The sequence below is a fragment of the Saccostrea cucullata genome, unplaced genomic scaffold, assembly GCF_032062105.1.
Source record: "Saccostrea cucullata isolate Sc308-1 unplaced genomic scaffold, CSIRO_AGI_Scuc_v1 ctg2296, whole genome shotgun sequence".
NCBI lineage: Eukaryota > Metazoa > Mollusca > Bivalvia > Ostreida > Ostreidae > Saccostrea > Saccostrea cuccullata.
In genome coordinates, this window is record NW_026930278.1 from 316,157 (window position 1) to 340,134 (window position 23,978).

Below are 23,978 nucleotides of genomic sequence, written 5' to 3' on the forward strand. Positions count from 1 at the left end.
AGGTCTACTTTCGTCACCGGTTAGACGGATAATTTGCAAGGCTTCACCATCAGTTATATCTAGAATTTAAAAGTAATTATCGTTTGATTATCTGAACATGTTTAATGTACGAGGGTTGTCCCAATCATTAAGACTATAAAGTTAAAATATGGCATACATCATGATCAACATCTTTTTAAATAATGCCTTTGAATTTCAATTAAATATCTCTTTAAAGATTTTTCTCTCAGGTAAACTAATCTAACAAATCCACTGATGACGTCAGAAGGTAGCTCTTAGTGTTTGTGATTTTGTTCTGGATACTGTGTCTCTAATAATAAAATTCCTTTCAGAGGATTGTGGAGTAATTGTTTTATAGACAATTTCACACTCCCGACCATAAACCTGATAACTGATCTAATTGTCTAACAGCGGTCTTCATCTCGGCCTATGGCGTCAGCCTCCTGTCTTTGAGTTCGTCTTCGTTTTAGTTGTATTTTCTCTTCTATCTGATAAGCAGACAAGTTGACCTCAACCCACTGAATTATTGAATTTCCAATGACTATGCAGATAAATACTACAAATTGTTTTTCTTACATGATCTTCTAAATGCTGATTGTGATAGCATGAACTTGTGTATTTTCCCGTATTTTCTTTAAAAGTTGCAGAGGACGTCATTTTGTAGAGGATTTTTTTTTCAGAAAACATACAGCAAATTCAGATTCTACTTACAAGGATATTCATTAACTCATTAGCTTTAATTTCTTCACCAAACCAGTTTTCCAGTAAATCATATATTTCATATAATTCCATGCTAACCCGACTGAGTTATGTGCCATTCATTAAACCGCGACTGTTCTATAATAATTGCGTGTTCTTTAAACGAATGATTCATCAAATTTTGACATCTATGATTGATTGATTGATTGATTGTATACTGTTTAACGTCCCTCTCCAGAATATTTCAGTGATATGGAGACGTCACCATTGCAGGTTAAGGGCTGTAAATTTAGGCCTATGCTCGGCACTTGGGGCCATTGAGCAGGGAGGGATCTTTATCGTGCCACACCTGCTGTGACACGGGGCCTCGGTTAATACGGTCTCATCCGAAGGTCCGCCCTATTTAGTCGCCTTTTACGACAAGCAAGGGGGTACTGAGGACCTATTCTAACCCGGATCCCCACGGGCATTGACATCTATGATAACTTGTTGGTCGATTACTTCATGGACTCTTGATAAGTAAAATAGTGTATCTATAGTGAATTCCTGTGAACATATTAGGTCTGAACGATTTTGTCCGAAATGCACACACTCAAGATAGAAATTGGCATTTATAAATATACAAAAATAGCCAAAATTAAGATACAGGAAGATTTTGGGTTGGTGTGTTGCACATCTTTAAATGGTTTATAGGGAGCATGATCCCTGGCCATCCCCTGAATAAACTATAAATAATCAAATGGCAGCCAGAAAGCAAATTACCCTATCAGCAGAGCAGCAACTAAAATATTTTAATCATTTTTGATAATTGATCTGTAAATAAAACCCATATATATATTCATTAAATACCGGTATCTCTGAAAAGAAGAATAATTTCATATCTTTTATGTCGTATAAAAGATCCTATAAAAGAGAACATTTCGTTTTAATACACAGTTTTCTAATGTATTCCATTTTCCAAGAAACGTACAAGATATACTGTAAGTTTTGCTTTCTGCACTTACGAAATATACTATTCCCGTTACAGACCTGCCTGTCACCTGATTTTTTTTTCGACATTTACGTCTTACAGATAAATGACATTCTTTCACTTTTAAACAATGCTGTTTGTTCTTGCTGCTTTAACAAAAAAAAAAAAAAAAAAAAAAAAAAAAAAAAGCTCAGTCGTTTGGCAGGAGAGCTAAGGCACATAAAGCTATATATTTCAAGAAATATTTATGACTGAGGGATCTTATCGTTGTGTTAATTTTTTCATGACTTTGTGCTCAGTGAAATCAATAAAATAGCGATTGGAATTGTCCATTGGTTTTACTGTTATATAAATGTGAAAGACATGGAGAATATTGTGCAATCCAGGGTGTTTTGCGAATGCGATCAAATTGGATACATGTATAAAGTTTGATGGTAGGAATATATACCACTGCTGGTAAAGTGCAAATCGAGAAATCTTGATTTCGGACACCAGCTACTATTTGCACCTGTGAATTATCTAGTTAAATACATATTTTTGATATATCACAATAAAAAGCACTTTTTAGAAGCAAATTTATTAAATAGTTAAGTAATTGGATTGCTTTTATACCCGAAAAGGGCTCAATATCGACAAATGGCTATTTACATAGTATTTTTCATGTACTCGCATTCGAATGATGCATAAAGTACTACAAAACTAAATGAACAGCTAAGTGGATAAATTTAACTTTAATTCAATATTTTTTAATGCTCTGAACACCAAACATATGCTTTTACTGAATTATTTCCCTGGAATTAGCCAATAACTAGCAAATTCTTTAGGAAGGTGCTACAATTGGTTTCTGTAAAATTTTGACACTGGGGACTTTTTATTTGTGTAAATGCGACGACTGGTTTACGTCTCTGAGACTATTGGTTTATGTTACTTAGCGTGAATAATATGAAATTATTCAAACTTGCATGAAAACTATACTACTTCTTGTAGTTTATAATCATTCATGATTTTTCTAGAAGAAATAGAAATTGTTCCAACAATTATTCTATGGATTGTGTGTTTTTTGTTATATTCTTTTGTTTAAAACATTTAAATAAACTGATGTTGTATAAATGAGCAAGACATTGACAGCAAGTAATTTAAAACTGCCTTAGGTATACATATACGAATGTCGTGATCAAGAGATCAATTTTATTTTAAAGCAATAAACTAATACATAATGGTAATATTTTTCCTTGCAATTCAGAAATATTCAAAGCATCCTTAAAATTGTGTTGCGTCTAGTCTACATTTATCCTATATCATCTCAGGCACGTAGTATGCCAGTAAGTTTGGGTATACTTTATTTCCTGAAAATAGTTTTTGCTTTCATTTTGATTAATGTTTATATATTTTTTATATAGACATGCCCCCCCCCCACTTTTTTTATAACCGTATTTACCTGCATTTCTGTAACTTACTAGTTTGGGGGAAAATGAGACAAACGACCGAAGCTCTACAGTGCCACCCAAAAAAAAATCTGTTAGAAAATTATGCACAAAAGCTGTGATTGGTACTGAATTACATGTAATTCCTCCAAATTTTTTTCTCTACTGCACAAAAACTAAAAAAAATATCATGACCTCTAGACTTCTTCACGAAGCGTGTTGCAATCGAAAGGATTTGTGTCTTGCCATCTTAAAAATGACAGTAAAATTGCGAAGTTGGATGGTCTGAATTTCATGAAGGGATATTTACAACAATTGTTTGTTGTGGAAATACGAGGGGCATTTCAAAAGTCCTGAGAACTGTTAAATAAAAAATTAACCGTTTCACGGAAATTATTGAGTTTGGTATCATTGGAAAGAGCAGAAAAATACACACACATTGTGACGTCACTTTATAATTTTTATGACGTAATATTACCGAAAATGACGTCAGAATATAGAATGTTTAGCATACTAAAAACTCGCGTTTATATCCACATGGCACAATTTTAAAAGTGCTGCCAAAGGCTTATTTGAAAATATATTTCAAAGTAAATTTTCATTTGCAAAGAAGTTGAGTAGGACTAAGGTACTGTTTATCAACAATACTATATTTCATTGTTTTGTTCGTTTACTAGCGAGGTTTATGTCCGGTTATGCTATCATCGACATTCATCCAAGATTTTAAGTTACATGATACGATTGTATTATCGGTCTTTTATATAGTTCTCCATTGTATGAAATAAAAAAAAAATCTGTATAAAACTAAAGTATATTAATGCAATTTTCAACAAATATATTTTGAGTAACAGTACTCTTATCGTTTACAAATAAAATGTACAAAAGTCTTGCCCCTGACTTGTTTCTGTACGTATTTTTTCTCATTAATTCAACTTCGGCGCCCCCAAAACTCAGTACTGATTTTGACTTTTAACTCCAAAAAAGGTTTATAAGTTACACAGACATGTAGAATCTTATTTAATTTCCAGGAATTAATTTTTGCGAATATGTGGAGGTACGGTGGGGTTACAACTGCGCCCGCGCCATTTTGGATTTTACGAGAAAATATGGGCCACACTAAACTTAACTTCTCTTGAGCCTTCATCGATCCCACAAATATGGTTAAAACACCTGACGAATTGATGCCATGGAATTAAGTTACATGATCGTCTATTTTTCTTTGATTGCCAATTTTGCTTTATTCTAACAGTTGGGTCGGTTTTACGCAATATTTTGAGCAAGATTCTATAAAAACTTGAGATGTTTGACAATCGCTTAAACCATTTCAGAACAAGAAGATCTCTGAAATAGACCACCATATGATAGATTGTAGTCTATTTAAAGATTTTACCAACTGTCATTTACGTCCGGTAGCTTGCACCCGAGTAATGAGCAAAAGTTGTTTTTAAAATTTTACATTGATGAAATTGTGTCTTTTGTTACGTCATTTTTATGGTCAGTATTGTACGTATGCGGAAGTTTGACGTCATTATCGGTGATATTACGTCATAAAAATTATAAAGTGACGTCACTATATGTGTGTATTTTTCTGTTCTTTCCAATGATACCAAACTCAATAATTTCCGTAAAACGGTTAATTTTTTATTAAACAGTTCTCAGGACTTTTGAAATGCCCCTCGTAGTTAGTGCAAATTACAAAAAAATCATTTGAAACACCCGGTTAGAAATATTTTGAGAATGTGACAGTTTGAAACCGAGAAGCAGCGCACTTTTATGATCGATGAATATACATTTTTCCAGTTGGTGACACAGCAGTTCACCCGTCTTCAAAGACAACAGTCCTGCAGCTAACCTTAAGGTTGGCAAATCAAGCCGTTGTCATCTTCGCTGACCAAGGGTTTCTGATCCGCTATTCTCCTTAGTTTATGAGGAAAGTAACGTATCAGAAACCTTTGGCGGCTAGCAGAGATGGTCTATGTGGAAAATGGAATAGTTAGTGAAAGGTCCCACACATGCGAAGAAATAGAACTCTTCTTCCTTGCTGCAGAACAGCAGCGTTATGGTTTTATATTTGAGTCTTTATAGTTAAAGATGAAAACATGAAACCATAAGTTAACGCTACAGTTCTGGATCTTTGATTTTCCGAGATTTGACATTTTTTGTTGGCTTGTCAATCGCCTGCGAATCTCATCCTTCCTACACATACGTTGTACATTGAAAAAAAATGTCACGGGTCTACATATTTAATAAAAAGACCACTGTTTTTATATCATTCAAATATGAGAATATTTTGTTGAGATGTTAAAATATTCCAAACAATTGCAAGTTAATTATCGGAGACACTTAATACCTGTCCATGTCATCACTTCAAGCCAAAGGTTGATAAAACTAGTCAGGATGGGATAAACAATTTAAACACACTTGCATCATCGTCTATTCCATTCAAATACATGTATGTTTTATTGAAGAGAGGTCATTTTTTTCTTCTTCGGGGTGGGTTGGGGGTGGGTACAAGGTCTTTTTCGGTTCTTCTGCGTGCATAGAAAGTTTGTAAATCTTAAAATTCGAGATAGTCAATTGAACATGACTTGCAACACGAATCTGATTAAACTAATTAAACTTTGGGATAGAACCTTAATGAACATTTACTCCGGTGACATATTTTAGTGAAACAAGTCCATGATTTTTAAGAATGATATCTAATATAAACTAACTAGAATGAATTTAGTATTTTCAGATCCTATTTTTCACATTATGGAACAAATTACATGTATTTGGGGGGGGGGGGGGTGCTACAAGTGTATATGCAATACATTTTTAATATTCGATAGAAGCAACCAGTAATGAGTCCTAGACTTGGAGATTGTTTGGGGGGTTTAGTCAAGGACGTTACACTATCGGATGGTGTGTCGATATTAAATCTAAATATATTTCGCGGAAAACAATACATTTATGATACAGCAGTAAAACGTTGCACCTTATGAAACAGAACATAAAGCAGCCATACTCGCGCTGTTATCGGAAAACTTTATATTGCATTTGCATCAAAAGTTTTAATCTTGTGAAACATTTAAGACAGGGAATCATAAATGATCCATGCAGTATATACGCATATCACTTTTAACATATTAAATAATGTAGTGTAAATCTTGTTGAACACGTAAAAAGTAAATATGAATAGATCCAGTAAAATACATTGACGCGGTGTAATCTAAAGCAGTTACTGCATTGCTACTTAAATGTATTTAACCAACAAGCAATTCTAATTCATAAAACCATACTGAACATTAATAATTATGTCTTAATCAAACGTTCTATCATTTCTGATCATTTAGTTGATATGAACTGCCTCATTGATGTGAACCAATAGTAGCTGGTGTCCGAAACCAAGATTTTCTCGATTCGCACTTTACCAGCAAAAGGTTACACCTGTTAGACAGTCACCCGTGTTTCGATGAAAAATCCTATATAATAGCCCTTCATGAAACGTCAACTACCTGACGCAGACAGCGTTCACTCGTTTTTCACTTGAAACAGTACTTTTGACATCCTTAAGGCGTTAATTTTGTTTTGTCGTTAACAAAAATATAGTAAACAATAGTTTAGTATAGTTAACTATAATTAAACAAAATTCCAAAGGTTTTTTTAATATAGTTAATCGCAATTCCAAGTTTTTTTTTTTATTAAAGTGTTCCAATGTTATCACTATCAATAATAATCAACGTTTCAATGTTTAAATGTTGTGAAGCAATGCTCCAAAGTTTTAACAATGGTAAATCAATGTTCGGAAGTTTTCATCGTAATAACCCAAAGTTTCAAAGGTTTTATTATAGTAAACCAAAAGTTGTAGAAAATTTATTTAATACAATTGTTAACTAGAGTAAGCTATAGTTAATAAACATACTAGTCATTTATAGTAATTTTTAAGGTGTGATTTACACTCGGGAATTTAAGACAAGGCTTTCAAAATATGCATAATAATTATAAGCGTGAGAGAGGGTAAATCGACATGTGCATTAATTATGTAAGGAGAAGCGGAATTAATTCAGTAAAAATAAATAATAAATTATACATGTATGTAGTTACACTTTTTGCTTTAGACATGTATATAAACTCACTAAAGTGTTGCTGTTTGGAAAGAAAAAAAGCGACAAGGAAGGTTATTTTGCTCTAAATAAAGCTATCTAATTAATGGAATCGACCGGACTACGTGCTCTTTCAGTTGCAAATACGTTTGTGTGTATAGGAACTCAGGTTACAGAATTTTAGACGATTAAAAAGTAAGCCAAAATTATTAAAAATATTGTCAAAATGCCCCGGGTGATAGGAAATGAAATTGCCAGAACGATATTGAAAATAACAATGACATGCTAGGAATGGTTGCAAGATTTTTTTTTTTGCTAAATAATTATAATATACATGCAAATAAACACAAGAGGCCCATGGGCCACATCGCTCATCTGAGCACTGTGGCTAGCATAAAAGCAGAAATTAGTTTATTATTGAAAATTTTAAAGCCAAAAGTAGTCCCAACTAATCCTTGAAAGGGAGAGGGAATGATTTGAACAAACTTGAATCTACACTACTGAGCATGCTTCCATATAAATACATGTATGACCAATCATGGCTTTGCTATTCTTGAGAAGATTTTTAAAGAATTTTACTGCATGTTTTTATGTTAAACTTTGGTCAGCCAGTGTGGCCCCGCCCAACCCCCGGAGTTCATGATTTGAACAAACTTGAATCTACACTACCTGAGGATGGTTCCATATAAATATGATGAATCATGGCTTTGTGATTCTTGAGAAGATTTTTAAAGAATGTTCCTATATATTTCTACGTAAAACTTTGGTCGGCCATTGTGGCCCCACCCTACCCCCCATGGGTCGTGATTTGAACAAACTTGAATTTTCACTAAATGAGAATGCTTCCATATAAATATGACCAATCATGGCGTTGTTATTCCTGAGAAGAAGATTTTTAAAGAATTTTCCTATATATTTCTATGTAAAAATTTGGTCGGCCATTATTGTCCCGCCCTACTCCCGGGGGTCATGATCTGAACAAACCTGAATCTACACTACCTGACAATGCTTCCATATAAATATGATAAAGCATGGCTTTGTAATTCTTGAGAAGAAGATTTTTAAAGAATTTTCCTATATATTTCTACGTAAATCTTTGGTCGGCCATTCTGGCCCCGCCCTACCCCCGGGGGTCATGATTTAAGAAATTTTAATCTACACTACAGGAGGATGATACCACATGAGTTTTATCTTTCCTGGCCAAGTGGTTCTTGAGAGGAAGATTAAAAAAAAATGCCATTAATTTTTCTCTAATTCAGAATTATCTCCTCTTGGAAGAGGGTGTGACTCTTCATTTGAATAAACTTAAATTCTTTTCCTAAGAAAACTTTGTGGCAAGTTTGGTTGAAATTGGCTGAGTAGTTCTTGAGAAGTAGATGAAAATGTGAAAAGTTTACAGACAGACGCACAGCTAGACAGACAGATGGCCGCCCGACAAAATATGATCAAAAAAGCTCACTTGAGCTTTCAGCTCAGGTGAGCTAAAAAAGGATGGAAAAGTAAATATATTTCTACTCAGATATATTAAGGAAGGTCGAGTTCACATTCATGGTACACATTATTGGAAGTTTAATTGAGACGTCAAAAAAATTAAACGTGCCAAAACAATCAAATTAACGAGATGAAAATGCTTAAATAACAACTTGAATTCATTGATAAAATTAATTATACATGTATATAAACTCTTGTATAACAATATTGTCGAGTAATAGATGATAGTCTCTTGTCAAATATGACGTCATCAGCCTTGAGATGACGCAGCACAAGTGATGCTGAGAACTCGATTCACTGGTTTAGGCAATTACAAAAAAAAAATTACTTAGTATGAAATCATCGATAATGTTCTATCCAAATCATTAAAACTAAAAGAAATTAATATACTAAATACAACGTAGGTAGAAATAAATTTACTTAGTGGCATTGATTTTGCACAGGGAGTAGAAATATGTTGGATATTGCTAGAACAAGAAAAGCATTCGTGATTTACAGGAAAATTGCAAGGGCATAGACTTGTTTGACTGATATGAAATATGGAATATTTATTACTTTTATGGTGTACATTTTGAAAAGTGCAGGGAGCTGATTCTGATGTATCTAACATTATTTTTTATTCATACCAGAATTAAAGTAAAGTTGAAATCTGTATCTATTCAAATTGTTAACATTTTTGGCAAAAATTATAGTACTTCTAGACAGTACAGACTAGCTCCCGGCACGTTCTGATTAGAGAGAATAAAAATCTTTTAATGTGTATGAATTTTTGTCTTTAAAAACAAACAAATATCCTTGAATTATGGATCCTCATTTCCTACATTCAGCTTAACAATTCTAATTTTATACTGGTCACGTGACAAATAGCTGATACATGCGATATATCTGGTACTGTGTACGGCCTTGCCCTATATCCATTATGGGCAGCTATGTTTCATTGTCTACATATATTCAGTTGCTTTGTTACAATGAAGCGCATTGAAGTGGTAAAATTTTCTGTTTGGATGGAACGTTTTGAGCTATCTTTAGACACGCCCATTTCTTTAGAAAGGAAAACTCGGTCAAATGATTCAATCGAATACCTGTAGAACAGGTATTTCATAAATATAACATCCAATGAAATTGACGGTTTACATAAACACCGAGTAAGCACGTGTTCGACTGATACATGTGCTATGTTAACCCCAATAAACATGATAAAATCATAATTATGGACAAATTCGTTGCAATGCGTGTTTTACATAAGCGGGAACTCTATACATAGCTCTTTCTTATTTAAAACTCTTAATTTCAATGTAACTAATGTTACGGGAAGTGTAGTGTCCTAAAACATTACAGTGGATATTCCTTTCTCGTTTCTAAAGAAATGGGCGTGTCGTTATGTTATAATTGACGTTCAAAACATGACTCAGAACGTTTCGTCCAAATGGAAAATTTTACCACTTCAATGCGCTTCATTGTACAAGTTTTTAAAGTCATACATATTACAGCTGAACACTTCTCATGAATAGGAACTGTCAGACGGGTATAAAAACGATTCGCTTTCGTAACACCTGATTGCACACTCGAAACTCGTGGCCGACATGTACATGTAGTAGGCCTTTCAATTAATTTTTCAAGTTGCACATATGATAAAAACATTTCAGACATAGATTTATAAGTACATAAAATTATCAAAAAAAGACAATAACTTATGCATACCCTTAATTAAATCATTAAAAAGTTTAATTATTTGTAATTGACTTCTTCGATGTTGTGTTTTAATGACAGGTAACTCAGTTGTGAAAAATGACCAACTAAGTGCCGATTTATGAGTTATCGTTCATAGGTATGACTTATAGGCTGCTTCAGCATAGAAAAAAGGGTTCCTTAATTTTTATGTGCAGAAAAGGGTAACCGCTTCCTTATATTGTTTTGTACACAAAAGTGATGACCAAAAAATGGAGAAAGTTTCCACTCTTCCTGAAATAACAGGGTCAAATGAATGGAAAACGGACTATATTCAATATTTTTAACTCTCTTTGACGATTGTTATGAAGAAGAAAATATAATTTAATGTTGTGTGCGGGTTTTTGCGCTTCCTATAAAAAAAATATTTTTACAAGTAAATAAATTAATCAGACATTAATTTGAATACCGATTCTAAAAAAATCCTTAATTTGAGTTTTTTAGTTGGAATAATTATTATAAATGATGTGGAAATTTTGTAGCTATAAAATAAAAGAGTCACTGTTGGCTGTTCAAATGCATTCGCAAGCTCGTGCATTTGAAAAGCCAACTTGTGCAAATTTTCACCAATATAAGTTCAATAACCGTTAATACTAACTAAATAATGTCGACAAATGTCCAAGTCTCCATTCAAATATATATATTTAAGAAAAAATTAAAACTAACCTCTGTCTGCCATGATTCAAGGTTACACGAATTTGAAACTGCGCATATGATCGTGTGGGCTTTTCGTGAAATGGATATTATATTTAGTACATGCATCATTGCAATGTAGGTCAGTCATTTCTTAAAACCGATATGTGTATGATAAGCCTCTAAAAAAATCCCCCACAAAACAATGTACTGAGTATTTTGGGAGGTACTTAAATCAAGATGATTATTTTTAGGTTACCTGAGTAAACTTAGGTGACCTACTGCTATTATTACATTTCCGTCCGTCGTTTCGTGGTGTGCATCGTGCGTCATGCGTTGTGTGTTAACATTTGAACAATTAAAGCTTCTTCTCTGAAACTGCATAACCAATTTAATCAATTTTGGAATAAAGCAACTTTGGATGCAGGGAAACAAAACTTGAATTTCAAAGTCATGGTTTCCTTTTTCGGGCTTGAGAGGTTGGATCAAACTACTACAACTAGTACAATCCTTGAAAATATTCTCATTAAGCAGTCAAACTATTCGCATGTTTATAAAAAGATTGAGTTCTTTAGCAGAGTTGTGGAATGTATGACCCCAGGGCGAGAGAGAGAGAGAGAGAGAGAGAGAGAGAGAGAGAGAGAGAGAGAGAGAGAGAGAGAGAGAGAGAGAGAGAGAGAGAGAGAGAGAGAGATGGAGATAACAGAATTCAATATTAAAGTCCATAAAACAATACTAAATAGAAGCAGAGCAAATACGGATCGCCGAAAAATTGAATCAGCTGCCATGGAGGAGTAAGCATCCCCTGCTGACCGGTCACACCCGCCATGTGCTCCTTGTCATTATCAGAAAAGAACGGAAAAATCCATTGTCAATTCAGTGTATAAATAATGGACTAACAATTCGTATGAAAAACTCTGTCAGCATGTGACTCAATGATAAATTGTATTTGCTGACGAGATCATTGTATCGAACTTACGAAATAATGACTTTAAACGAGACTGATGATATTGAGAGAGAGAGGGAGATGGAGAGTAAAAATGTATTTGTTCTTTGAAAATCTTCTTTTCTGCTGCTGGGTATTAATCAAATTTAATGTATAGGTATACTGAGGAAAGGTTTCTATTTCCAAATTGTTAATTTCATGGGCCCAGGGTCAGGTATTTCGGTGTAGGGTGGGGCTCTTTGGATTTATATAGTGAAATGCAATAATTCTTTAAAAATCTTCTTCTCGGCTTCTGGGTATTTGTATTAAAATTGTTTTGACTAAAGGATCTTAATAGACAAACAACAAGCATTCATTCAAGGTAAAGAAGAGAAAAAAATTCTTTTATACATTTGGTCTCTCTATTTTAACTAATGGCTTTGACAAATTGACAACCACGTGATTTCGTACCTTTGGTACATAAGTAACTACATTGTATGTGGATATTCAAATTTGTCATGTGACTAAATATTTTAGAAAGTATGTTTTGGGCTACATGTAACTACGAGTACAGTACAACTGTATGTTTAAAAATATTTTAAGGTTAATTTCATGCTCAGATTATCAGTGGTGTTTATTTTAAACGAATTCCATACAGACATCTTTTAATCGCAACACTTAGCAGAATTGTTTGATGGAAAGTACACGAACAAACTAAGTAACGTGAACAGACATTGAATACTTACGCACATATTTGTAAGGTTTTCTTTGGTTATACGTGTAGTATCACTTAGAAGTCTCGCTCAAGATGGTTATAAATGAGTTTGGGTCGGCGAGACTGACTGATACACGAACAGCAGACCGACCTTTTAGTAAACTTTCCTGGCACGAGAAAGATCTCGCAAACTTAGACAAACGTTCAAGGTCAAGAAATGCAAGTCGAAACTCTGGATCTGTGCTGAGGTCTCGACCCTCAAGCTATAAAGAGGACTCTCATGGACAAAATCTTAGTCGCTATAGTAGCGTCAGTCATCTAAGCGCGTCTGAGAAGCTACTTATGGATGCAGATCGTCCAAGGCTGCTCCATGGTGATAATATAGATAGAAAATTGAAAGTTTCGCCTCCTTCTTCTGAGGTGAATTCACATAGACGACATGTAACGGTTGAAATAAGAGTTGAAGACGGCAATGAAAGGCCACAAGGAATGGATATGGAGACGAGAGATGCCGATCCCCAAATAGATAGCTTTGGTGACGAAATTCGTCAAACTGAAAGTTTAGCTGTCGGGCAGGAAACTAAGAGAACTCAGTTTGCAGAGCAAATGGAAAGTGGCCCAGCTGAGTTATTCAAACGGTATAGCAGTGCAGGTAGTTCTAGATCATCTATTTCACGACAACAAGATAGGGGATTAAATAGGGGAAACAGTGCTAAAAGCTACCAGAGTTCTCACGTAACAGGTTACAGTACACACTCTAGGACTAGTGTACGAAGTAGTTATTCTCGAAGAAGTGCTCCTGGTCCGCATGCAATCACGCCAGGGAATACTAAATTGGTCACCGCGGGACCGAACTCGACTTTAGACAGTCTCATTCCACGATCTCCCCATGATCTAGTGAGAAATGTACACCACCGTTCTGCATGGTATCACGTACCTGGTCGCTATGCTACCTCTCAGAGACCAATTCCACCTAAACGTTCACAGAAAACACCAGAAGCAGAGGAATAAGAACATCGACTCTTTGAAAGTAGAAACTCAAGTAGGGAAACACAACAGACTTTATATCGTAAATCTCCTCCTAAGGTGAATAAACCAAGGCCTATTCAATCCAGAGACATTAACAAAGAGTTTGGAATGACTGTTAAAGGGATAGGCCCAGTGATTTCTAATGGTTACTATAGTAGTCCTCCTCATGACTATGCTGTTGAGTCCTATGTTGATGATGATACTGAACACCATAATACAACTGTTAAATTTAAAGAAGCCGTATATGTGGAGTGAGAGGGTGTGTACGTACCGTATCAGATATGTTGAATTTAATTAATATTTTTTACCTCTAAGAGTTATATCACTTAATAATTAAAATATATCTTTATAGTGTTGCTGACATACATTAGGATGTATTCTTAGTGTGATATATAGATTGGATAGACTTAAGCTATGAATGAATTATTTGATAAGAACGAGATCTGATATCTTTTATAATTTAGCTTTACAACAAATTTTCATGTTTTGTAACTTTGAGGAAATCGATTTCAGTGTATTTTTTTTTCTGTGTTCAAGTTTCAACAAACTGTCTGTGATAAATATACAGTTACTCCAAATATCTGCTGATTGCTGCATTTAAAGTCATTTGCATATTTGATAATAGATATACATGCATTCAGCACTACTTTCAGGAGAGCGAGTACGACGTTTTCTGTACTTCACTGATTTTTCGGGAAATGAAATGTTGAAATATATAATTTTTCCAGATAATACAATGTTGTTATGGGCTGATTTATTGCTGAATGTTCCCGCATCCTGAGAAAAATGTTCAAGCAACAATGTTTAAGAAAATAAATATTCACCAAGTGCTACTCGATACTTTGCAGTTAATTTAGCAGCTATGGTATGAGTGACATCACTCTGTTCTCCATTTATCTTGATTTAGATTAAGAAGTTTCTCATTTCTTATCTTTTTATAAATGCTTTCAGGATTTTCAAAGCATTTGTGAATAAGTGGTTGTGCTTGTAATCTTCTATATATGTCAACTTTTATAGTATTATATGTTATTTTTTGTAGTATGTGGCGAAATAAATTGTTATCCTTATTTAATGCACTTTTTTTCAAGGTCTTTTTACATGTACTAGCACTTTTTTAAAATGATGAATTTGTTATTTCAGACCTATTGTGGTAGTCGAAATTAGAAAGTCTAAATTTCAAATTAATATAACTTTTACGACAAAATTAATAATGAAACTATATTTGCATCATTTGTTGGAATTTGAATATTATACATAACTGTAAAAGTTTAGGAACATATGTTAAAAAGGCTTAAGTTATTCAGAATCAAAATGTTGACTTAAGTCTATGTTCATTGGGCATATATGACAAGTTGATTTACGTACATCTATTTGCTATAAAATTGATACGCAGCTGTTTTCTAAGAGTGGGAGTCACATATCTTTACATGAAAAATGACAAAAGCAATTTCTTCATGTTTGAGAATTATATAAACTTTAACCTCCTTCTATAACATATATATATATGTATTCATATTTGGTTATTGATAATGAACATCAAGTTTCTTTATTTGTCAAACAAACTTAAAGCTTTAATAAAAACAAAATGATCGAGACAAATATAAGACACAAACTTTACTAGCATTGTTGAAATGAAGATTAAGAATTGTTTTCATACTTTCAAGTCGTCACCCGCGTGGAGCAGTGATAAGAGCGTCTGCTCTAGAGTCGCAAAGTAAGGTTCGAATCCCACTGTGGGACGTGGAGACCTTGGGATGAGGCCGTGAGTGCCAGGTTTTGGTCAAAATTTGTAGCTCTCCATCGGCATATGGTAGCGTGTCCATATAGAAAAAAAATCCTGAGAGGGCGTTAAACAGCATTCAAACAAAACATACTATCAAGTTCCTTATTAAACTCAATACCACAATCTCCGGGCATCTCTCCTTTGTCCTGAAAAGTAATCTTCAAATTTGTTTTTGTACTCGTTGCCTTTTTCTTCATTTCCTATAAAATAAAACATATTTGCAACTATCTCAAACATTTCCGGAAATTCTTCTGAAAGTTTTTCAATTGCAGTCAAATACTTGCTTATTGGATAGGTAATACCATCTAGGTCAGAAATATAATAAACGTGAATATATTTTTGAGATTTCTCTTAGCAGTTTTTTGCTCTGACATGATTTCCTCCCTCAGTTCTTTATCTTCAATATTCTCAATATTAACCAATTCTTCTGAAATAGCACGGTCAATACAACGAATAGCTGTATCAACAGCAAGTGTGGCCAAACTGATATTTTCCATTCTGTATTGGGATAAGCTCAGTTCGTAGAAGAATGAAGCTATTAACGAGAAGTCTCGATTTTTTTCTGTAGGAATTCTCATCCAAGCTATTCTGAAGTCAGCTTTCCAAGGTACTACTTCACCGACAATTTTGAAACTCTCTTTTGAACCACGCTTAAAAATCTCAGTTTTGTTATTCCTATCAAACATCTGACCCAAAATTCCTCTTGATGTTTTTTGCTTAAATTCACGTAATCCCTTAAGAAAGAAGTCCAAAAAGTTCGGTGCCTCGAAGTTTCTTTTTTCATTTTCTGGAGAAACTTCTAACATTTCTTCAAACACTTCTCGAATTAATCGGAATGCTCTCGAATAAAACCCAAGACGACAGAAGAATTTTGAGACTCGAAAGGTAATGGGGACAAATTTTTCCCGGTACATTTCATGCAAGTCTCTAGATTTTGTAAAATCTTTGCATTCATTTAAAACTTGCCTATTTAGGTTTCAACTAAACGTGTAACCGTGTCTTTCTGAAATAAAGCCTACCACCATGGTTGGAAACAGTCTAATAGCCTCCAAGTAGACACGTATTTTTTCGATTTCTTCCTCAGTATAATGATCTATTAGGTTGTTTGATGATACGAAATAATGTGGGAAATATTTTCTTTTGAGATAGAAAATCAGCAAGGAAAGCGTATGCAGTATGCATCCAGCAAGATTTGTCTCCCATTTCTGCTGAGGAATTCCTTCGCATGAATTTAAAAAAACTGAGAGAACATGTTTTCTTTTAAGTCCTTTAGATAAAACTCTAGTGGCCTCTTGAATTATAATTTTAAGAACATGATACCCATGGATTTGAAAGTTTTCTAGGGTTTCCCAGAAAAGATAAGAATACGCCATTGAGAAATCAAGCTTCCATTCAATATCAGAATGGATACTTGATGGATGACACTTTTGAATCAAAGTGCATGTACCTTGGCTTACAATTTTTGGATATTATAAATGGAGGAGGCCAGTCAAATTTTCTCTTGCGCTGAACCCATTCTCTGGCCACAGTGGGGAATGTTTTGCAAACAAATCCAAAGAAACATTGCCGCGTATATGTAGGAGGTGTTATTCCCACCGGTAACTCTTGTTTTGTGAGGAACAAACCATCATTTAGTTCCGAAACTTTTTTCGTTGTGAAGGATGTTCTAGTGTCTAAAGGTCGTAACCAGCAATAACCTGGATGCGTTCCGCTGCAATCAGCATGTAAAACAGATTTTATATCTCCACTACCATGATCAGTAGTTTCGAACTGTATGTCATTGCTAATATATGCTGCAACCACAGATTGGTCTTTACGTACAAATTTAAATTGATATCTTATTATTTCTCTTTCCTGCGAAATGTCTTATAAAGCAACATTGTCACCTGTGGCAAAGGTACCAATACAGTGAAACAATTGTTTTTCATTTTTTCTAGCTCCACCTACATTTGAGTACTCTTCAATCAGTTCTTTTGGGAAGCTATTTTTTATGATAAATCCCAAATGCGGAAGGGGAATTCCAGTCAAAGCGTCGACATACAATGGGTCTTCAATGAGATATTCAAGCAAATCTGATGATTGAAAAAGAAATATCAAATCATAAAAAGGAATAAAGGAATATTTACCTTTGTTCAATGTATGAAACAATATTTTTCCAATAAAAGACACAAGATGAAACACGACCTTTAAGTCCGGTTTAATGGTGGCTTATAGGTCCTTAATGGTGGTTTAATGGTTGTCTTTAAGTCACCATTAAGTCACCATTAAGTACCTTTAAGTAACATTTACACCACCATTAAGTTACCATTAAGCCAACTCAAAGTCCTTAATGGGTGCTTAAATGTAGCTTAATGGTGGCTTACAGGTCCTTAATGGTAACTTTTAGACCACCATTAAGTCACAATTAAGCTACCATTAAACTAGACTTACAGGTGCTTAATGTCCAAACTCCATTAAGCTACCATTAAGCTACCAATAAGCCACCATTAAGTCACATTACGCAGTCGATAATATTGTTTATATGGGTGAAAATTTATTTTTATAGTGATTTGTTATCAATATTATAAATGTAGAGTTCGCACATATCTTGATTTGGTAAAAATAATGAAAAAGAACGAAATTCAAAATTCAAAAAAAAAACAAAAAAACCCACAGTCGGGGCGCGATCCCATGACCTTAGGGTTGCAAGGCGAACGCCTTATCCATTAGCCTATCGCCGCTCTTGATAATATAAGGAAAATATTAAATATTTAACCTTTATTTTTTTTCAGAACTTGTTTGGACTTGTAAAGGTATTTAATAGTATTTTGTTGAACATTTCCAAAAGTCTTGAATTGATTTATTAATCAAAATATAAACAATTTTATTTGTAGATCTTTTTGAAAGGCTTATAACACATTAATATTTCTACACTGAGTTCGGCTTTTAGATTGATGTAATGTGATTGAGTTCTTCGCTCTGTTTTTCGAAAATTTTCGAAATGTAAACATTAAATCATGATTGAAAATAAATTAATTAAAGATAAAACACAAAAATCTATTATCGAAAAAGAAAGAGGAAAAACCGATTCTACTATTATTTTTAATATACTGCGGATATTAACGGTTTCTGTATCAACAATTTAGTGACAATCCTCGCGTAAGAGTTACCTGGTTGATTACGTTCACAAAAACGTTTTTTAGAATATCATATTCAGTTTCAATTCTTTTTGTATCATAATGGGTATGAAAATAATTGACTTTTTACGATGAATCATAATTTTTAATTTGTTATATGCTTGCGTTAAATTTAAATTTTGTAAAAATAATTGATTATTAAAATCTGTCAGTGTACGTTGTGTATGTATAGTTTCCTGTTAGTTTACCGGGGACACCTAATTAAGGTCTATTGTCTGACCAGTCGGTTTACTGTACACTGATCATCTGTTAATCTTACCCCGTTTCTCAATGTGTATACATCTGGTCGGATGTCATGTTTAGTCTGATCGGCCGTTCCTCTGAAAATCGATTTTGAAATAACAATCATTGAAGACCGATTAGATTTGGACAGATACTTGCCGCTGCATTATTAAAAAAAAACAAAACAAATTAATTAGAATTATTCATGATGTAAAAGCCATTAAAAAGTTTTTCATGGTAAAAGTCAATCTTTGAAAACTAAATATTTGTATAACAGTAGCCCCCCCCCCAAAAAAAGGACAGAGATTTTTTTTTTCTCAGGAGATTATATAGTTATATTCCTGTGAATTCTGTAGCGGAATGTTTCTTTTAACACATGAAATAAAAATACCATTTTGTTTTTAAAAAGTAATGTATATTTTGTGTTCATGAATATAGATAATTTTAAGAACAAATTGATTTTTGGTATTGTAAATTTAAGATATTTCACAAGGACTTGCTCACGGTGTGTAATAATTATCTATTTTTAAAAATCATATACACTAAAAATAAAAACAACGTATGTAATAATGATTTATTTTAAAAAAAACTAATATACAGTTCTGATACAGGATGTCTTGTTTTATTATCACTGTAAATGATTTTTTTTAAAAATTAGACACCTCGAGCAAGCCCCTGTGGCTATTAGCTAACTTTGTTCCCAGTGATCAAGTTTATGCATGTTGACAAAAAACTCGTAGAAATTATGATCGAGACAAAATTATGAGTTGGAATAGATTTTGCGTAAATGATATTAAAATAACTAAAAATTAGTTCAAAGATTCTATATAAGATGCGTAAAAGTTTAATGAGGGTTGACCATTAAGTCACCATTAAGCTCAGCTTAATGGTGGCTTAATGGTAGCTTAATGAAGTTTGGACATTAAGCACCTGTAAGTTGCAGCTTAATGGTGGCTTAATGGTGGCTTAAAGGAATTAACTTCTTTAAGCCACCATTAAGTCACCATTAAGCTACCATTAAGCGATTGCTTAAAGGTGGTCTTTCGTCTTGTGAGAAACAATTATGTTTATGACATTCCTATCAGATCCCTAATCATCTGATCATCACCCAAAATCATATTTGGGTTAATTTTGGTTACAAAACAAACAAACTTGCTCTTTCAAAATATGCTTTTGTAAAATATAGTGAATACTACATGGCTGACGAATCGTGTTTAGCTTAAACGGGCTGACGATCATACATTGTTGTACATATTTTTATTTACATTTTTTCGGAATAAAAGGGCATTTTTTCTTTAAAAACAGAAACAAGAGCCAAAGCCGTTTCTTGTTTGTTCTCTTTATGTATGCAAAAGAATGTGTAATTAACATTACCATCTGTATCTTCATTCTGGAGTTGATCTAAACCATAGGAGTTAAACAGGGAAAGATAGCTTTTCTCCTGATGGAACGATCTTGTCGAATTTTCTTGATCTTCTCCATCCCTTGTATCTGAAGAAATCGTCCCTGTTGATAAGGACAAGAATAATTCCTCAAGTCCAGGTTCCTGAATGCTTCCTATGATACCAAGCTTCTGAAATCTTTCAAATTTCTGTGTAATTCCATGTGAAGAACTTTTGTTCGCACAGAAATGAGTTCTATGAAGTGGCGCTCCTAGAGAATTAACAAAAAAAAATACATGTACCAAATAAACAGAAATTTCAGTTGGGTTCAATTTTGGTATTTTAACAAGAGTTTTGAAAAGAAAAAAAAAACTGAATTATGTTACTGACAATTCAATCAACAATGGAGAATACCGCAAAGTCGATAAAATAAAGCTATATATTGACAATACGTACTATACGGCCAAAGTTTTTCCCATTTCTTTGGACGAAGACTAACATAATGAAACTCTCCTAAATGTCCAAGGTAAACAGTCAATGCCGGGAACGAAACATCTTTTCTAGAGAACTTCACTTCTGTGCGACGAACGTCGTCCTTATAAATATTAAACACAACAGCCTCCAAATGAAGTGCATCTACTATTGCTTTCAGCATTATGTGATCGCTCCATTCCATCGGGTTCGAAATTCTTGTCAGGTATTCTTCCCAGGTTTCAGTACTTAGGAAGGATTTGATTGGACAACCATCTTCCTGCAAAGGATGATCCGTAAGATACCTAGAAAAAAATAAATACAGGAAGAAAATTAATATTATAGAGAAACGTTTTGATATTCTTGAAAAAATTGAAATAAGCATCTTTGAAGTTTTGAAAATCTCTCCCTTTTTAATTACAATTTGTAGACACTTAACCCTTATCCTGCTAATCGCGACTCTGAGTCGCGCTGGCTTATCTGATCTGCTGCTGCGGATCGCGACCTCAGGTCGTTTTGAGGGGTTTCCTCATCTGATGCTTGTTTCCCTGCTATTTTTAGCAGAGCATCCCATGTCAATGAATGAAACAAGTATAAATATAAACCAATGGTTTAGAATTTGTAAAAATATACACCAATCAGAAAGAATCATGCACATAATCACCATCCAAAATAGATGGTACTCCAGGACAAAGAAATATTCCAAAATGGCTGACCTAAATATGCATGCTTTTAGTCTCCGGAGCTTTGTAAGAAAGGAAAGAAGTTTATACACTAAAAGGAATATAATTAAGCTACTATCTAAAGGTATAATAATGATATTTAAAGTATCATTATAATTGATATTTATGGCATTTAAATAGTTATTCGGACTTATTATCCATTATCCATACTGTTCAATTTAATTCGAGGTAAATGCGATAAATTGTAGGAATATAGAAATAAAATTTATATGAATAAAAAGCTCTTTCTTTTCTTCATATTTATAACACAACTTATATGTTGATTGCATCAAAGATAAGGATGCTATAAGCTGATAAGTAAAGGAAGTATGCATTCACTGGGATATCTGTTTACACTTAACTTTCGCCGCAGCAGTGGAACTGATAAGCCATAACTTTGACCGCAGGATAAGGGTTAACAGTTTTCCACTTCTCGCAGTATGTAATTATGAAACTGTATTTGTACTTTAAAAAGCAGGCTTAATATATATTTTAGTGGATTAAGTACCGACAATGGTGTGCTAAATCACGCTAAAATCATTTACTAGGCTTAAGTTTAAGACAATGTTTGGCATGGACATGCGTAACGCTTATATGTACGCAAGCATGATTATACCAACAGTCAAATACCACGTTGTTGCGCTAAACTTTGAATACACCTACGTATATAAGTGATTTTACTATATGGTTCTTACTGAACTGTCATGTGTCGAAGTGTGTCCTCTATATGACCAAAGTGACCATTTATTGTCAGTTGGTCAGCTATTGATCGGAACATACAACTACCGTCAGGCTTTCCATTCCACAACTCAAAATTATTATCTGTTGCAAATTTTCGGATTGATTTCAAGAAAACTGGCATATTCATATACTGTTCCACACCTTGGCCTGAAAATGTATAATGTTTTAATAAGGCGATTATTGATTTTGGAAGTTAATTTTATACAGACAGTAAAGTTTCTTATCTTGATTGCCTGAACAAAATTAGCACAGACTGTAAAGTTTCTTATTTTTATTGTCTTAAAACTCACTTACTGTATCTTCCCTCTAAAGGTCTTGAACCGTAGCGATCGAATCCTCCATGAACGAACACACTATCGGCTTCCCTCATCAGACGTCTATTACAGGACACTTGGTATTCGTCATCACTATCAATGTAGTCTGTAGCATCGCCTTCATCGTCTGAGAAATCGTCATCTTCCTTCATATGACTTGAAATGTGTGATTCTTCTTTTCCAGGGTACAATTTGCTGGAATCAATAGCTGCTGAGGTTGTGCAAAGTTCTGTACAGACCGAGTATCTTCTCGCAGTTGCAATGAATCATACTTGAAGAATTCTACTTCTTTTAAATTTTTTTTTAGTACCTCATCATTATTGTCAGTTACGTCTTTGTCTTCATAGGTCCTATTTACCCAAATGCTGTTCAGAAAATTGGATGATTTTTCAGTTTTTTTTCCACACAAGTGGGAAGTACACACGGTATCATGAGAATCTTGTATGTTATCTTTTTCAGACCCATCCATATCTTTCTTTTGTATCAGCACATATTATATGTATTTAAACATGTTCACTCACTTTTATATTGCAAATTTCCTGATTCCAAAGAAGGACGGAAATAGTTTCAATAAATTCCAAAAAAATATTCTCAATACATGGTGTTTTTTAAACAAATGAATCAATGTATTTTTTCAGCATTTTCACAACAGTGTTCGAAGAAGCATTAATCAACACCATTTATAGAAATATAGAAATATAAAATTGTATCTTAACATGTAGATGTTAAAAGAAGTCTTACTTTTTTGTCAAGTAAACTATTCATACATTTTGTACCATATTTGTATGGTGAACGTCAATTAATAACAAATGTTAATACCCTTTATCAAGAAAACACCTTGCAGTGATAATTTTCTCATGTGCCTTATTATCTTAAGTTTGAATTTATCTATGAAATGATGAACAATATACAAGAGGAAAGCCTGTACTTGATAAGTCTATGGTACCTAAGCTCAATGCGAATATTTCGCTAAGTAGAAAAAAAAATAAGGTATTTCTTTTCGTAAGTTTTAATATCAATTCTCTGTAATTATCAAAATTGGTTGGCCACGCATAGAAAAACATTTTGATTTTTTTATAATAATTTTAAACAGCTATGTCATTAATTGTAAAATCTAAAGTGGGTTTATGAAAAAGACCCTTGGTTGCCATAGAAACGGGGTGCAAAATTCTCAATTTCGTTAATTTTGAAAAAACGTGTACTTATCAAGAAAAAATGTGTCCAGAGATGAAAAGGGATAACTTAAGATGTTTTCATTATTAAAATTTAATACCACAGATTAAAGTAATTATATCTGTAGTTTTAATTTAATCTTTCAATAGTAATCTCTCAATAGTAAATGGCCATTTTACATATTGTAACATATCAGATATGTGATTGGTTTAGTGGAGTTTTTGGAGGCTTAAAGCAAAAAAGGCACACTGATTACAAATTTAGTAATAATTAATTATGAAGGGCTGATATTTGA

At 33.5% G+C, this 23,978-nt stretch overlaps 1 protein-coding gene across 1 annotated transcript; it reads right to left on the reverse strand.

The window, feature by feature from the left end:
- Nucleotides 1-20,517: 20,517 nt before the first annotated feature.
- On the reverse strand, nucleotides 20,518-22,981 carry LOC134283554 (uncharacterized). Its single transcript, XM_062766068.1, has 4 exons — nucleotides 22,491-22,981; nucleotides 22,151-22,343; nucleotides 20,724-21,038; nucleotides 20,518-20,533 (listed from the first exon to the last, which is right to left on the reverse strand). The coding sequence occupies exons 1-4, from the start codon at nucleotides 22,660-22,662 to the stop codon at nucleotides 20,518-20,520; spliced, it is 696 nt and encodes a 231-aa protein (XP_062622052.1). The 5' UTR covers nucleotides 22,663-22,981.
- Nucleotides 22,982-23,978: the final 997 nt, after the last annotated feature.